Source organism: Erythrolamprus reginae, chromosome 9 (assembly GCF_031021105.1).
Source record: "Erythrolamprus reginae isolate rEryReg1 chromosome 9, rEryReg1.hap1, whole genome shotgun sequence".
Lineage (NCBI taxonomy): Eukaryota > Metazoa > Chordata > Lepidosauria > Squamata > Dipsadidae > Erythrolamprus > Erythrolamprus reginae.
The window spans coordinates 14,006,008-14,022,202 of NC_091958.1; the positions used below are offsets into that span (position 1 = coordinate 14,006,008).

A 16,195-nucleotide genomic window follows, 5' to 3' on the forward strand; every position below is an offset into this window, starting at 1 on the left:
TATAAGTCAGGTTTCAAGGCACTGAACCAAATAACGTACAAACAAGGCTATGCTATTATACCACCAGGACTATAAGGAGTGGGAGATTTTGAAGACCATCACATCACTGGCAGGAATACTAACGGGCTTTCTGGTAGAATCCTCCCAAAAATGCACAGATACAATTTCAGACACACACACGTTTGAAAATTCAAAACAATGTTCTTTATAATGAAAATTCACTTAAACCAAGTCCTCTTTTGGGATAGCAAAGAGCACTTGTCTCCAAACAAACTGGTAATTTGTACAAGTCCCTTATCAGTTCAGTGATACTTTATTTTATTATTTAGATTTGTATGCCACCCCTCTCCGAAGACTTGCAGCTGTGAGGCAATTCACAGTCCTTCTTCTTTCACAAAGTAAAACACACTTTGCCCTGGTTTAGTTTCAAAGCAGGGAAAAATCAGCACACAAAAAGTCAAAGTCAGTAAAGCAGTCACAAAACACAATGATCAGATAATCCTCCACAATGGCCAAACCCACAGGCTATTTATAGCAGCCTCACTAATCACCACAGCCCCACCCAACCACAGGTGGCCTCATTTTCTTTGATAATAATCTCTCAGTTGTTGCTGCCTATGCATCGCTCTCCGCATGCGTGGCTGTGTCATTAACTCTTGTTCTGAATCCAAGGAGGAGCTACAGAATTGATCTCCTTCTGAGCTGTCTGCCACACTCTCCTCCTCCCTGTCACTCATGTCTTCTTGGTCAGAGGAGCCTTCATCAGCAGATTCCACAGAGGGGGGTGGCAAAGCAGGCCTGCAGCATGTGGATGTCTCCCCCACATCCACAGTCCTTGGGGCAGGAGCTGGGGCAGAGCTAACCACAACACTAACCAAGTTACATGTTTGGAAAAGCATGTAAAAATGCACACTCTTTAAAACAGTCTTGTCTTTATACAGGATACCTCACAACACTGAAAAATAGAGGTGGCTGTTTTAAAAATCATGTTAAATTTAATGAGCTGACTCAATAAAGCAACCAGAGATTCCTTTCTAGCTCACACAGAAGTCTAGGAGAAGGCATGCTATATTAATAAATATGTTCACAGGAGGGCTAAAATATATTTTCTGAATCATGTTCAAGGCATAAATAGCTCTACTATGTAATAAGTTCGTTATTACCCTGTTTCCTTCAAAATAAGACATCCCCTGATAATAAACTCAAACGGGCTTTTGAATGCATGGCAATAGAGCCAAGCACTTATTTCAGGGTTCAAAATAATACAAGACACACATATATTTTATTTATTTATTTGTCATACAAATATAGTATTGTATTGTAGTATGTTTAACATAATATAATTAAAAAGTAGAGATAGAAAATATAGAAAAGATAAAAAAGATATTAGGACAGGTAGAGTAGGACAAAGATGCACTTATGCACGCCCCTTGTGTGTGTGTGTGTGTGTGTGTGTGTGTATGAATATGTGTGCATATGTGTGTATACATGTATGTATGTATGTATGTGTATATGTATGCCATTTGTGGCCAGCTTTTATGTACCTAATACACCTTAGCTAATTTATACGACAAATCTGGCAACCTTGTTTATTCTTTTTCCTAATACAGTGGTACCTCGGTACTCGAACACTTTGGTTCTCGTACATTTCGGATACCGAACAAAATTTTCGGCAAAAATTTGCTTCGGTATCTGAACAAAAATTCAGATACCGAACAGCCACAGAAAATTTTGTTATCCGAAATGTTACAAGATCTGAGGGGACGGGGTGAGACGGAATGGGAGTCGGAATCCGACACGCCCATCCTGGCCGCCCACTAAACAGCCTCCCAGTCTCTAGTCTAAGCGCTCCAAGCTGTAGGAAGGGTGGGGGCGGCTGCAATACCGGCAGTTTCGGGGGGGGGGGCTCCTTTCCTCAGTGGTTTGTCTTGTTCCCTTTAAGCAGCTACGCCAACTTTCTCCTTCCTGACGGTGGCGGCGGCTTTCCTTCGAGCAGCAGCAGCAGCAGCGCCGGGAACGTCAGCGGCTTCCCTTTCTCATGTGACGTTCCCGGCGCTGCTGCTGCTTGAAGGAAAGCCGCCGCCGCCGGGAAGGAGAAAGTTGGTGTAGCTGCTTAAAGGGAAGAAGACGAACCACTGAGGAAAGGAGCCCCCCCCCCCCCCCCCGGAAACTGCCGGTATTGCAGCTGCCCCCACCCTTCCTACAGCTTGGAGTGCTTAGACCTCAGATCTTTATCCCATAGGAAATAAAGGAAATAGGGGCTGGAAACCAATTAAACCCATTTCCATTATTTCCTATGGGATAAATTAATTCGGTACTCGACCAAATCAGTTCTCGACCACACTTCTGGAACGAATTGTGGTCGAGAACCGAGGTACCACTGTATTATAAAACTGAATATAGACCTCACAGCTTATGGATTGTAATTTTAGTAGTATTGACAATGCATAATTGATAGACTGGATTTTATCATGGATTTTATCTGTTATTTATCATTTTATCCTACAACTTTTGATTGTGTATTCACTGAGTGTTTTTATTTGTTTTGGTCTATGACTGTAATTTTTTTTTTTTTTAACAAGACAGGGTCTTATTTTCAGGAAAACATGGCATTTCCACTTCCATACGTGAAACTGAGCCAAAACTAGACCTGCTCCATTATGTAGTCAGAGGAGTGTGGTTAGAAAATAAATTCCTGAAACCAAATCTGTCAAAGTCCAACTCTAATACTCTGGAACAGCTGTATTCAAGGGCTGATATCTATGATTGGGTAATTATGTTGTAGCACCTAAGCTTTATAGCATTCTGAAGATACTAGTATTGATCGTTCTTGTCTTTAAAGCCAAACATATCGCAATTAAGAATTGTGTATCAAAGGCAATAAATATCCATTTCACAATTTAAGAAGGCAAACATTGAGATTTTTAAAAATGCAATCACTATTAAGTGTTGTGCAGTCAACAAACCTGAACAAACACGATGTTATCTATTAGCTCATTCAAATTAGAAAGTGTAGGCATATAGCTTTGCTCTAGCTATCAATAGACAGAAATTCAGCCTTCCAGAAACCTTTAGGGACATATGCAGGCAGAAGTGACAATCCGTTTTCAGGAAGTTCTTTCTATACTCTCTCTTGTTCAGCTCACCGTAAATTTTTCTTGCCTTTAACACTTTTTAGCTCTTGCTACACATCAAAATTTGTTCACTTTTATTTTTATTTATTTGTTTGTTTATTGGATTTGTATGCTGCCCCTCTCCATAGACTCAGGGTGGCTAACAACAATAATATAAAACATCATGTAAATCCAATACTAAAACTAATACTAAAACAGTTAAAAAACCCTTATTTGTAAAACCAAACATACATACAAACAAACATACCATGCATAAATTGTAAAGGCCTAGGGGGAAAGAATATCTCAGTTCCTAAATGTTATCCAACAGTTGTAACTTATCATTTTTAAAGACAAGCAATAATCAATTTTAAGACAGACTTTCAATTGCCAAAAGACAGAGATACCTTGATTGCTGAAAGAATAAACATAAATAGTACACTAATTACTTTTCTTAATTAGCTCTCATTTATGATATTTCCTTATTGGACTTTAAAGTATGTTTGATTATATAGGTTGAATGAATTGAGAGTTCGTGCAGAGGGCTAAAAATAAGCAGCATCGGAATCACAAATAAATGCAAGTTTCATTTTTCAATCTCATAATTTTGCTAGCATTGATTATATCCTTTTATTAGCTTTGCATGCCACTTTAATCATAACTTGACTCTGGGGAGCTCACGCATCTATAAAATAAGTTTAAAATACATACACTAAAATGATAGACAAAACAATTCATGACAAACAAATTCAATTTCAAACCGACTGAATTTCAAAGCAGACTACAGTGTACTTCATAACACATCTGTCTCAAAGCTTACAGTTTGTTTTGAAAGGCCCACTTAGCCTGGGACCATATAGATTTCAGGGGAAAGAAGGGAGCAGCGATTCAAAAGGCCTTGAGATTCCACGAAGTGATATATCCTGAGTAAAAAGACTGGAGAAAGCCTCTTGCACCTCATATTATCAGAATCACTTGTGTGACCAGATGTTCACACAGATAATTAAACATAGAAACCCAGTGGTTCCATCAGGCACCTGGGGCAGATTGACTGATTAGCAAATGGGAAAAATGGCATTATTAATGGGATTACTAATATGTTAGGTGTTAAGGAATAAGCTGTACCCCTAAGTGTTACACAGAGGAAAACGTGGAGGTAGCAGATATCCAGCTAATACTCCAAATATGTGAGCAGTACTTCAAATAACCAGACCACATACATTAACTGTTATTTAATGTTATTTAACTGTTATTTTATATTATTTACATTAGGCAAATATCGTAGTCAGTAACAGTCCTAGTCGTTCACAAATACACCAATCAATCCCTTTAACCATACATTGCTGGCTTAAGTTATACATTGTAAAACCCAACTAGTTATACACACAGTACTAACACCGGACCAGGGTATCTACGAGACCACCTTCTGCCGCACGAATCCCAGCGACCGGTTAGGTCCCACAGAGTGGGCCTTCTCCGGGTCCTGTCAATAAAACAATGTCGTTTGGCGGAGCCCACGGGAAGAGCCTTCTCTATGGCGGCCCCGTCCCTCTGGAACCAACTCCCCCCGGAGATTAGAATTGCCCCTCACCCTCCTCGCCTTTCGTAAGCTCCTTAAAACCCACCTCTGCCGTCAGGCATGGGGGAACGGAGATATTCTTTCCCCCTAGGCCTTTACAATTCATGCATGGTATGTTTGTTTATATGGATGTTTGGTTTTACAATAAGGGTTTTTTTAGTTGTTTTAGTATTGGATTTACATGCTGTTTTTTATTACTGTTGTTAGCCGCCCCGAGGTATACGGAGAGGGGCGGCATACAAATCCAAGAAATAAATAAATAAAATAAATAAATAATAAAATATGGTCTATGTATGACTAGAGTAGGGTTTTCAATCTTGGCAACTTTAAGCTTTGTATTCCAAAATTCCCCAGCCAGCAGAACTGTGATGTCAAACCTATGGTACTCCTGGCACGCAATGCCCTCTCTGTGGGCACGTGAGCATCGCCCTAGTTCAGCTCCACTGCGCATGTGCACACGCCTTCCAATGGCTGACGGGTCTCTGGCACGCATGCACAGCGGCAGGATGCATGGGGGGGCATACTCATGTGCAGGCCAATTGCACATGCATGTGCAGGGGCCTTACTCACATTGCATTTGGGGGTTCTAGCATGCACTTGTGCGTGCTGTGGGCATTCATTCCATAAAAAGTTAGCCATCACTGAGCTAGAACATTATGGAGGCTGGAAGTTCACATGTCTTAAAGTTGTGAAGATTGAAAAACACTGGACAAGAGAGGCCAGGTTCAAGTCCATGGAATGGGGACATAGAAACATAGAAGATTGACGGCAGAAAAAGACCTCATGGTCCATCTAGTCTGCCCTTATACTATTTCCTGTATTTTATCTTAGTATGGATATATGTTTATCCCAGGCATATTTAAATTCAGTTACTGTGGATTTTACCAACCACGTCTGCTGGAAGTTTGTTCCAAGCATCTAGTACTCTTTCGGTAAAATAATATTTTCTCACGTTGCTTGTGATCTTTCCCCAACTAACCTCAGATTGTGTACCCTTGTTCTTGTGTTCACTTTCCTATTAAAAATGCTTCCCTACTGAACCTTATTTAACCCTTTAAGATATTTAAATGTTTCGATCATGTCCCTCCTTTTCCTTCTGTCCTCCAGACTATACAGATTGAGTCCATTAAGTCTTTCCTGATAAGTTTTATGTTTAAGACCTTCCACCATTTTTGTAGTCCGTCTTTGCACCCCTTCAATTTTATCAATATCTTTTTGTAGGTGAGGTCTCCAGAACTGAACACAGTATGCTAAATGTGGTCTCGCCAGACGTAGAACTAGTTGCTACCTCAAAATGTGTTATTGTGACCATTCCCACGTAAGCTACTTTGAGATTCTGGAAGAAAGCCACAGTGCAAATCTAGCACAAATATTTCTCGATATTTTCTGATCTCACCATTAGATCATTCCTGACCACTGAGCTACAAGTATGATGCATCTATTTTCTGACAGGTACAAGATTTTAATTTTAAATTGGCTTTGCAGAACAATCTTCACATCACCATGGGTCATAACCAACTGCACAGCTATCAAGGGTCCCTGAGGGAATGTATTAACCTAGTTAATGATAATTCCTTATAACCATTCTGGGAATTGTATAATGAATTGTAAATTTGCCCCCTTTGGCAGCATTTACAGCACAGAAGTACCACTGCTAATTTAGAACAGCTGCTAGCATTACCCTTGAATTTCCAAACTTATATAGCCGTTCTATACATCCCTCAAAACTAACCAGCCCAAGCTCTTTATATAAGAAAAAAGCAACGTACTCAAAACTGAGTGGTATTTGCTGGAAATACAACAATGAATGCTTCACTCCAATCTGTTTTTTAGCCACAAATCCATTCTGGGCATCACAAAAAAAAATGTTTTACCCTATTATTCAAAGTAAAAGCTTACTCTGTGTCCTCTGTCCTAATGTTTCTCTTTTACTACTATCATGTATATAAATATTAATCTTTGTATACCACCAATACGTACTTGACAAAACAAATAAAATAAAATTAAATTCATTTAATGAAATAGTTCCTCATGAAGATGGTGGCTGAAACTATCAGAAGCATCCTGACACTGTATTAATATGCTTGGCGGGGCCCAGGGGAAAAGCCTTCTCTGTGGCAGCCCCGGCCCTCTGGAATCAACTCCCCCCAGAGATTAGAATTGCCCCCACCCTCCTTGCCTTTCGTAAGCTCCTTAAAACCCACCTCTGTCGTTCAGGCATGGGGGAATTGAGACATTCTTTCCCCCTAGGCCTTTATAATTTATGCATGGTGTGTTTGTTTGTATGGATGTTTAGTTTTATAATAAGGGTTTTTTAGTTGTTTTAGTATTGGATTTACATGATGTTTTTTATTACTGTTGTTAGCTGCCCCGAGTCTGCGGAGAGGGGCGGCATATAAATCCAATACTGTACATAAATAATAAATAATAAATAATGCTCTGAGCTTCTCACATCCTGATTTAGCAAAAAAAAAAAGGTTATAATCTTAATAAAAAGGTTATTTAAAAAATCATGTAGAAGTATTATTGAAATTAGTCTGTTGTCAAGGTTCCAGCAACATCCAAATTTAAATCAGAGTTCAAGTCAAGGTATTTTTCAAAGTTCCAATTTATTTCCGGATGCATCCTGGCACCTACACTAGGGAACTCGAACCTGAGCTTCCCACCCAGTTGAAAGCTCACATGCCTTGCCATCCATCCACAAACTTGTCAGGTTGCCCATTTAGGTTGTGCCAGTGTGGCAACTCCTCCTTCCACTTCTGCCCAGGTGGTGGACATGTGCTGGCCTTGAACTTCTCTAAAAGATGCTTTCTGGCTGCATCTGTTCCCTCCTGAAAATCACCCCTCCCATAAACATCAGGCCTTCTACAGATAGTGTGGGCAAGCCGTGGATTTATCACCCACTTCTGCACCGGCTTGACATATGTATATCAACAAACACAGAGAAAAACTGGATTTGGGCTAAACTTTACAGACGCTTATGAAACCAAGCAACTCCTTCCAGACATAATAAAGGTGATAAAAAAATAAACCTAAATGTCCATCGCTGTTTCTTCTCCAAAAACCAAACAATCCACCCCGAGTCTTCGGAGAGGAGCAGGCATACAAATCTAATAAATTATTATTATTATTAATTGAAACCAGTTTCTTAAAGCCCCTGTAGCAATTTAGCCATGCCTAAAATAAGTAGATATCCAAGAGTCATCCATCCAATTTATCACTGTAATAACTGGGGCAAAGATGCACATAAAAATACTGCAGTCAGGAGGCTCGTATCTTGTCTCTCCACCCTTGTGATTTTGCAATATCTCGCTGGCCATGTATGTCATCTCATCATTAACATTACAACACCCAAATTCCTTAAAGCAAGACAATTTAGTTTAATTCATATTAAGGCATGGGGGAATTGAGATACTCTTTCCCCCTAGGCCTTTACAATTTTATGCATGGTATGTCTGTATGTTTAGTTTTATAATAAGGGTTTTTAACTGTTTTAGTATTGGATTATTATTATTATATGCTGTTTTATTGCTGTTGTTAGCCGCCCCGAGTCTGCGGAGAGGGGCGGCATACAAATCCAATAAATAAATAAATAAATGAACCTGCTTTTCTCCCCTTTCCCAAACTGGACTGTTTTGTCATTCTTTTGTCATTTGTCATTCTACAGGAACAATTTTTGGCTGATCATGTAACCAAATTTGCTTTAACCCTGGTTTAGTATTTGGAGTCCATACCGATTTTACTCCACTAGTTGTTGCCAATTATGAGTTGGTGATGGTGTGTGCTCATCTCTGATTCAAAGCTCTGAACCAGCTCTGTCTGAGGATGTTTCCATTGTCATCTGGATAACATGTAGGAATATGTAAAATAATTTGGTAGCCAGGAAATAGTTCTAGTTAAAGAGCTATAGGGATGGATTTCCACTGCTTTCTTTACACTGTTACATGCAATATAGGATTTCAGATCTAATACACTAAAAAGCCACAAAGGAATTTTAAGAGGTAAACATGGTATAATTATGTAGAACGGCCAATAAAGAAACAGGCATAGCCACCGTGTCTCATCTCAGTTTATATCACTGGTTTGGTATTTGATAGCAGGAAGTCAAACCAGTTTTTAAAAATCTGAACTGGAGATGAACTTGATTCATAGCCTCATCATCCCAAATGAACCAGAACCCAACCCCCCATAAAATGATCTCAACGCCTTGTTTTGAAATGCTGCTGGTGCAATGCCCTACTACAAAGGCATGAATCACTCACCCTTTCCAATTAAGCCACAATTCAAATCCCTACCAAATATTAAGTACAGATGGTAAAGTCATCTCCAGCTCTCCCAAAAGACAACAAGCACACTTAAAAGAATACATGTTAAGCCACATACTTACCCATCTCTTCCTTTACTAACTATCTTCACTTCAAAATAATAAATTCCACAGGCTGCAGGGATGGGGTGGGTAGCCCTGACAGAAGCAGCATCCTTGTGATTTTTCCCATGTCCTGATTTAAACAAACAGAGGAGGAGGAGGGAAACAGACAGAAGACAGGTCAAAAACCTCTTCAATTCTTCAACGAAAACTATCAGGCAGCAAAAATTTTCAAGAGCCAGCCAGCCTGCCAAGCCTACAGCCGAATACACTCCCTTACAGGTAAAACAGGTGCTTCAACACATTAGTAAAAAGAACAGGACTTTTTTTTTCAGAAACACATAGCTGATCTTTTGTTATTGTCCCAGAAAGACTCACCCCTCATCCTTTAAGGTAAAAGTACACTTTGGGTTAGTGTTTCTCAACCTTGGCAGAAGGTTTTATACATCTTCAACTTACTGAGGTTGAGAAATATTGCCCCAAAGGATACTTTACTTCAAAGGATGGGCTGTGGGTCTCCCTCTCTCGCTTTCTCTCTGGGACCACCCAAGAAGAACAGGCGTGCGTTTATGTTGCTCTACCACAAAGGTCTTCAAACTTGACAACTTTAACACTTTTGGACTTCAAACCTTTGTCCTAGAATCCCAAAATTACCTGGCCACAAAATCCAGGGGGTTTGGAATCCCACACATTTTTTTCAAACTGCCGAGATGGAGAAGAATCGCTGCTTTGGGGTAACCACACCATCTCTTTGTCTATGGAGATTCTCCGTCATCCAGGTTGTCCCAAAGCTGCTTTCTCCCCCCCACACACCAACAACAACTGGACTTTCAGGTTTTTTTCTTTGAAGACATCTCACTTCTCATCCAAGAAGCTTCTTCAGCTTCTTCAGCTCTGCAACTGGGTCAGAAACATAAAGTCTAGTTGCCTCCTCTTGTGTGTGTGGAGGGGGAGGATGTGAAGCATCTTTAGGGACACCCCATTCCAGGTGATAGGCAAATGCTCTAAAATCCCCAAAGAAGCTCCCTGGTGCTACAGTGGGAAGAAGTCTTTTTTCTTTTCTTTTTTTAAGGTTCTATTTTTTCCACCACAATTTCCATATATACAGTACACCCATACATCTACCATTAGTTATATCAAAACATACATAATTATACCTTTCTATCCCATCTGCCATAAATCAATACCCTGTTTTTACACCTATTGATACTGTTACCCTTATTTCATTACACTCCCCTCTCTCCCTCCCTGTATCACTCTCTCCTCCCACTACCTTCTTTCTCCCTTTTTCCCACTCCCCCTTTCCCTCCTCTCCTTCTGGGGTGGGGAGAAGCCTTCCTTTTTTGATAAATGTTTTTCTCCACCACAATGTCCATATATACATCCATAAATATACCTTAAGCCACATGAAAAAATTCATAATCTTTTGTATATCTTTCTTTCCCATCTGTCATAAATCGATCTCCTATTTTTGATAGGATTGATACTATTATTTATCAGTCTTGGGTTTTTTTCCTTATCTCATTACATCTCCACTCTCTCTCTTCTTTCTCCTCTTCCCCCCTTCCTCCTTCCCTCCTCTGGGTGGAGAGAAGCTTTTTTTTGTAAAAGTATTTTTTCTCCACAAAAATATATACACACACACACACACACACACACACACACACACACACCTTAAGCCACAATCTTTTGTTTATCTTTCTCTCCCATCCCATTTATATCGAACAGGATATAAAAAAATCGATATCCTATTTATGCACTATTGATACTGTTATGTTTCAGTGTTTTACTTTCCTTATTTCATTACATTTCCCTTTCCTCCCCTCTATCTCTCTCTCCTCCCTCCTCCTCCCTTCTTTCTCCCTTCTCTCCCCCCCTTCCTTCCTTCTCCGGTTGGGGAGAAGCCTTGGCAGTTCCTCCCGCTGGCGGGCAACCAGGAGAGCTCTTCTGCCTGCCCCGAAGGGGGGGGATGATCTCAGCCCTGCCCCCACAAAGGGGGGAGCCCGCCAGACATCCTTCTCCGGCACCCCCCCTTCCCAAGGCGAGACCCTCGGGTTGCTCTAACCATTGGGTGACACTCCCCCTCCCCCTCAAAAATACGCCCTGCCGACAACCCCCCCCCCCCCCAGTCACTCCTTCTGGGGGCGGCGAGGCCTATTCACCGCCCCTTCCTCAGCCCCCTCAGGGGAAGGGGGGTCTCTCCCTCCCCACCTTTGTAATGGACGCGCAGGTTGCCCTGGGAGAGGCCGATGTAGCTATACTTGTCCTTGGGGCTCCAGGCGCGGGGCAGCGGCGTCTCGGCCGGGTTGACTGCCGGATAGAGGCGACGGAGGCGCCGGCTCAGCTCCTGCTCCTCCGGCGGGGGAGGCGGCGGGGGAGGCGGAGGCGGCGGCGGGGGAGGCAGCGCCGAGTCCCCCCCCAGGTAAGCTGGCTGCTGCTGCTGCTGCTGCTGCTGCACCCGCGTCCGCCATCTTGGATCCACTATTGTGTCAGCGGGAGGGGGAGAGGGCTCCCCTTTGCCCCGGCCCCGTCCAATAGGAGGCGGGCTCGGCCACAATGGGAGGTGCGCGGCATGATGGGAAGGCGAGTCCAGGTCTGCTTTCAAAGCCGGGCTGGCTCGGGGGAGGCGAGACTACAAATCCCGAGGAAGCTCGCGAAGGAGGGATCTCCACCCACTCGGCGGCGTCGCAAAGGCCTTCGGGATAGCGAGTCAAGACGGTGGCTAGAAAAGCCTTTTATAGGACAGAGGTAGGCAAAGTTAGCTCTTTTTAGAACACGGGGACTTTAACTCCCAGAATTCCTGAGCTAGCATGATTGACTCCGGAATTCTGGGAGTTGAAATCCACAAGTCGTAGAAGAGCCAAGTTTGCCTACCCCTGTTTTAGGAGCGTTCAAAGCAGTACTGAATGTTCTGGGGTGCATTCCCTAACAACAGAGTTGTTGACCAACATCTTCTAAAAACTACCAGTGTTGGGGCAGTAAAACTTGCTGTTTTACTGATTAATTGTTCTGTCAGGAAATTTCTCCTTAGTTCTAAGTTGCTTCTCTCCTTGTTTAGGTTTCCACCCATTGCTTCTTGTTCTACCCTCAGGCAGTGTTCCCTCTAATTTTCTTTTGGGGTGGGCGGAAAAGTATACTGTCTGAGCGGCAGTCCCTTCGGGACTGGGCGGCACAGAAATATTAAATAAATAAATAAATAAACAAACAAACAAAAAACCCACCCTGTTTTGCCTCAGAGAATTTCAAAATAAAATACTGTACTGTTTGTCTATAACAGTGAGCTCATAATAGGGCAAGTCTATCAATATCAAAATGCCACTTAAATAGTTGAGCTAGTTTCAAACTAGATTTTGATTTTCTTTCTCTCTTCCTTACTCCCATTCTTTTTCTTTCTCTTTTCCTTCCTCTCTTTTTTCTATCTGTTTCTCTCTCTTCCTCTCTCCTCCCTTCCCTCTCACTCTTTCCCTCTCGGCTTCTGGGCAGTTTGGAAAACTCTGAGTTGATGATGATTTTTAAGTGAGCGATTGCTCACTGCTCAGCTTAGAGGGAACTATGCCCTCAGGTGCTTTGGAGAATAGGTTGACACCCTTTTCTTTGTGGCAACCCGAGATACTGGAACACTGCTATCATGTCTCCCCCCTGGTCCTTCTTTTCATTAAATTAGCCATGCCCAGTTCCTGCAACCATTCTTCATATGTTTTAGCCTCCAGTCCCCTAATCGTCTTGAGCAAATCATTTTGATTTTGATTTTCTTTCTCTCTTCCTTACTCCCATTCTTTTTCTTTCTCTTTTCCTTCCTCTCTTTTTTCTATCTGTTTCTCTCTCTTCCTCTCTCTCTCCTTCCCTCTCACTCTTTCCCTCTCGGCTTCTGGCAGGTTTGAAAACTCTGAGTTGATGATGATTTTTAAGTGAGCGATTGCTCACTGCTCAGCTTAGAGGGAACTATGCCCTCAGGTGCTTTGGAGAATAGGTTGACACCCTTTTCTTTGTGGCAACCCGAGATACTGGAACACTGCTATCATGTCTCCCCCTGGTCCTTCTTTTCATTAAATTAGCCATGCCCAGTTCCTGCAACCATTCTTCATATGTTTTAGCCTCCAGTCCCCTAATCGTCTTGAGCAAATCAATCACGCAGTGGAATATCTGCACGTTGAGAAAGCGGGTGGGAGGCGACCCTATGACTTATAAAGTTACAGGGTTTCTCCCGTGTGAGCACGGGGGTTGACTAGAAGACCTCCAAGGATCTTCTGATTCTATTATTCTAATATGTTCTAAAAACAACAACAACCAAGCCATCGCACAATTAGCAGCAATGGGGGAAACAAACTAGCAAGATCCATCTCTATACAACCCCTGACAATATTCACCCCCTGTTCCGTCCCTTGTAATATTAATTAACATTGCACCCAAAAACCACGTGGTTTCTATGAAAGGTCTACCGCAACGGACCCCTCCCTGCTTGCCAACGCTGTATTTCAACTACTTCACCTTCAACCGCAACAACACACAGGCACGTAATAGATTCAAACTAAATTTAACCCACTCCAAACTGCAGAAAACACGACTTCAGCAATAGAATGATCAACGCCTGGAATTCACTACCTGACTCTGTTGTTTCTTCCCCCAACCCCAAAATCTTCAACCTTAGATTGTCTACAGTTGACCTCTCCCCTTTTCTAAGAGGTCTGTAAAGGGCACGCATAAGCGCACCATTGTGCCTACTGTCCCTGTCCTACTATCTTTTATCATTACTTTCTATGTTGTTTATATGCTGCTCAAAAAAATAAAGGAAGCACTTGAACTCCAAGTAAATCAAACTTCTGTGAAATCAGACTGTCCACTTAGGAAGCAACACTGACAATCAATTTCACATGTTGTCAGCACATTCAACTTTGTACAGAACAAGATCATGAGAATATTTCATTGGTTCAGATCTAGGATGTGTTCTTTGAGTGTTCCCTTTACTTTTTTGAACAGTATATAAACTACTATCCTAAACTTGATTGACAAATAAGTAAATAAAATAATAAAGATATATAAAATAATAAAGATAAATTTGCAGAAGAAACAATTCGGGGTTCGGATCTGGTGATGCTCCAATTTGCAGCTATTAGCCTGGAAGCCTTCCTCGAAGTGCTCCCGGCACGGCCAGTTAAGGCTCCTAGGACACTTTTTTTCCTCCCCTCCCAATAAAAAGCTAATTGTCCCTGGTTCGAGCATCCCAAGGCAAGGCCTCTTCCTGAACCAAAGATGCTCGGGGGGTCTCGTGGAAAAAAGCCCTCCAGGAGCTCAGTGCGCTACCGCGAGGTGCCTCTAGAGGGCGCGGCAGCCTTTCCCCGAGCGCCGAGGGGCGGGGCCTGTTGCCGTGGCGACGCTCAATCAACAGCCTCCGAGGCTGTTCCAACTCTCCATGGCCATGGAGGTCCGCCCCTCCGCTTTTTTAGGGTGAGTCCGCTTCGGAAAGGCGCTTGAAGCGAGGCCGGTAGACAAATAGCCCGGTTCGGGTTGGGAAAGCTTCGTCACGCCAGAAAAGCGGGATTCCTTCCAGCGGTCGGGCCTACAAGGCCTTAGGCTTCGTTAGCGTTGTTGTGGAGCCGCCGACTGATAGGCTAAACTACAATTCCCAGCAGGCCGAGTCAGGGAAAGAACGGGACGCCCCTTTTTATTCTCCGGCTCCGCCCCTACGGTGACCATACTGCGCAAGCGCCTCCTTTCTCCACCTATTTGCATGGGCCGTCCCGTGGGCATGGTCTCCGCAGGGATCTCGCCCCCGATTGGCTGATTGGGGGGGGGAATGAAGTTGCCCCGCCCTCCCGGGTTGGTCTATTTTGCGCGGGTAATTCGAATCGCAGGTGGAGAGTTGGATGGGCCGCCACCTGTTGCAGGTGATGGGTTTTTTGTTGACGGAGCTTAATTAAAGATCTCTTCGTTTGTATTGTTGAATGGGAGCTTTTCAAAAGAAAACTTATTGGGGAAATTAACCTATGTACCCTTTACTCTGTTAATATTCTAGGTCTGGCAATCTAGAAGCAGAAAAAAGGTAACTGCAAAGAAGAGATTAATTGACATTTTTGTTGGCATAGAAATCTAATAAATAAATAATTTTTATTTTCCAAAATTATTAACAGTAGAGCCTTGGCTGGGTGGGTTGCTGACAATGAGAGTTGGTTGCCTAGCCCTAGATCAGGGGTAGGCAAAGTTGGCTCTTCTATGACTTGTGGACTTCAAATCCCAGAATTCCTGAGCTAATCATGCTAGCTCAGGAATTCTGGGAGTTGAAGTCCACATGTCATAGAAGAGCCAACTTTGCCTACTCCTGGCCTAGCTCATTTGGAGGCTGGGATGCAGGAAAGCAGTCTTAGGAATAGATTTAAAGTTCTCTTAAAACAATTGCCGCTGAGCCTGCTAACATCTGTTCCAGCTTGTAAACAAATGAGCACTGAAAATAAAAACCCCACCCTTTTTCTTGTACAAAAAAAAAGAAGCATCCAAAACTATTTTAATGGAAATTTAATTACTGTATTTTTGGAGTATAAGATGCACCTTCATTTTTTGGGAGGAAAATAGAGGGGAGGGAATCTGCCTACCAGGTATTCATCAGGCTACCATCCTGGTCAGCTTCAGCACTTTTTATTTTACCCCCTAGTTAGGGTGGAAAAGAACTTTTTCGGAGGGAGTATCAATAAAAACAAGCCTGCAAGCTGGGAAGATTGTTAGCACCTCATTAGGGCTGAAAAAATCTTTTTCTGGAGGGAGTAGCAATGAAAACAAACCTGCAAGCGAGGAAGAGCGTTAGCAACGTGTTAGGGCTCAGCGATGTAACTTTGAATGGTCACTAAATGAACTAGTAAGCCGAGGACTACCGTATTAGTAGTTTTTTTCTGAGAGTGAAAAGAGTAGTGCGAATTGGGATTATTATTATTATTATTATTATTATTATTATTATTATTTATTATTAGATTTGTTTGCCGCCCCTCTCCGTAGACTCGGGGTGGCTCACAGCAATAATAAAAACAATGTACAGTAACAAATCTAATATTTAAAAATATCTTTAAAACCCCTTATTTAAAAGCAAAACATACACACAAACATACCATACATATGGATAATTACAAAAGAAATAGCGATGTTAATTAA

The 16,195-nt window shown here is 42.3% G+C and overlaps 2 protein-coding genes across 4 annotated transcripts in view; one reads left to right on the forward strand and one right to left on the reverse strand.

The window, feature by feature from the left end:
* Positions 1 to 11,544, reverse strand: part of RANBP10 (RAN binding protein 10) — a 62,780-nt gene extending 51,236 nt beyond the window's left edge. The window contains 3 exon segments of the mRNA XM_070760394.1: positions 9,080 to 9,191; positions 11,270 to 11,477; positions 11,479 to 11,544. Of these exon segments, the coding sequence (XP_070616495.1) occupies positions 9,080 to 9,191; positions 11,270 to 11,477; positions 11,479 to 11,529 (371 nt within the window). The 5' untranslated portion in view covers positions 11,530 to 11,544.
* A 2,862-nt stretch (positions 11,545 to 14,406) lies between these two features.
* Positions 14,407 to 16,195, forward strand: part of TSNAXIP1 (translin associated factor X interacting protein 1) — a 31,589-nt gene continuing 29,800 nt past the window's right edge. Inside the window, exons 1-2 of one of the 3 annotated variants that reach the window (XM_070760398.1) lie at positions 14,407 to 14,503; positions 15,072 to 15,098. In XM_070760398.1, the coding sequence (XP_070616499.1) occupies positions 14,469 to 14,503; positions 15,072 to 15,098 (62 nt within the window). In that variant the 5' untranslated portion in view covers positions 14,407 to 14,468. Of the gene's footprint in view, positions 14,504 to 14,917; positions 14,944 to 15,071; positions 15,099 to 16,195 lie in introns of those variants that run through there. The other 2 variants (XM_070760400.1, XM_070760399.1) reach the window with 2 other exon arrangements.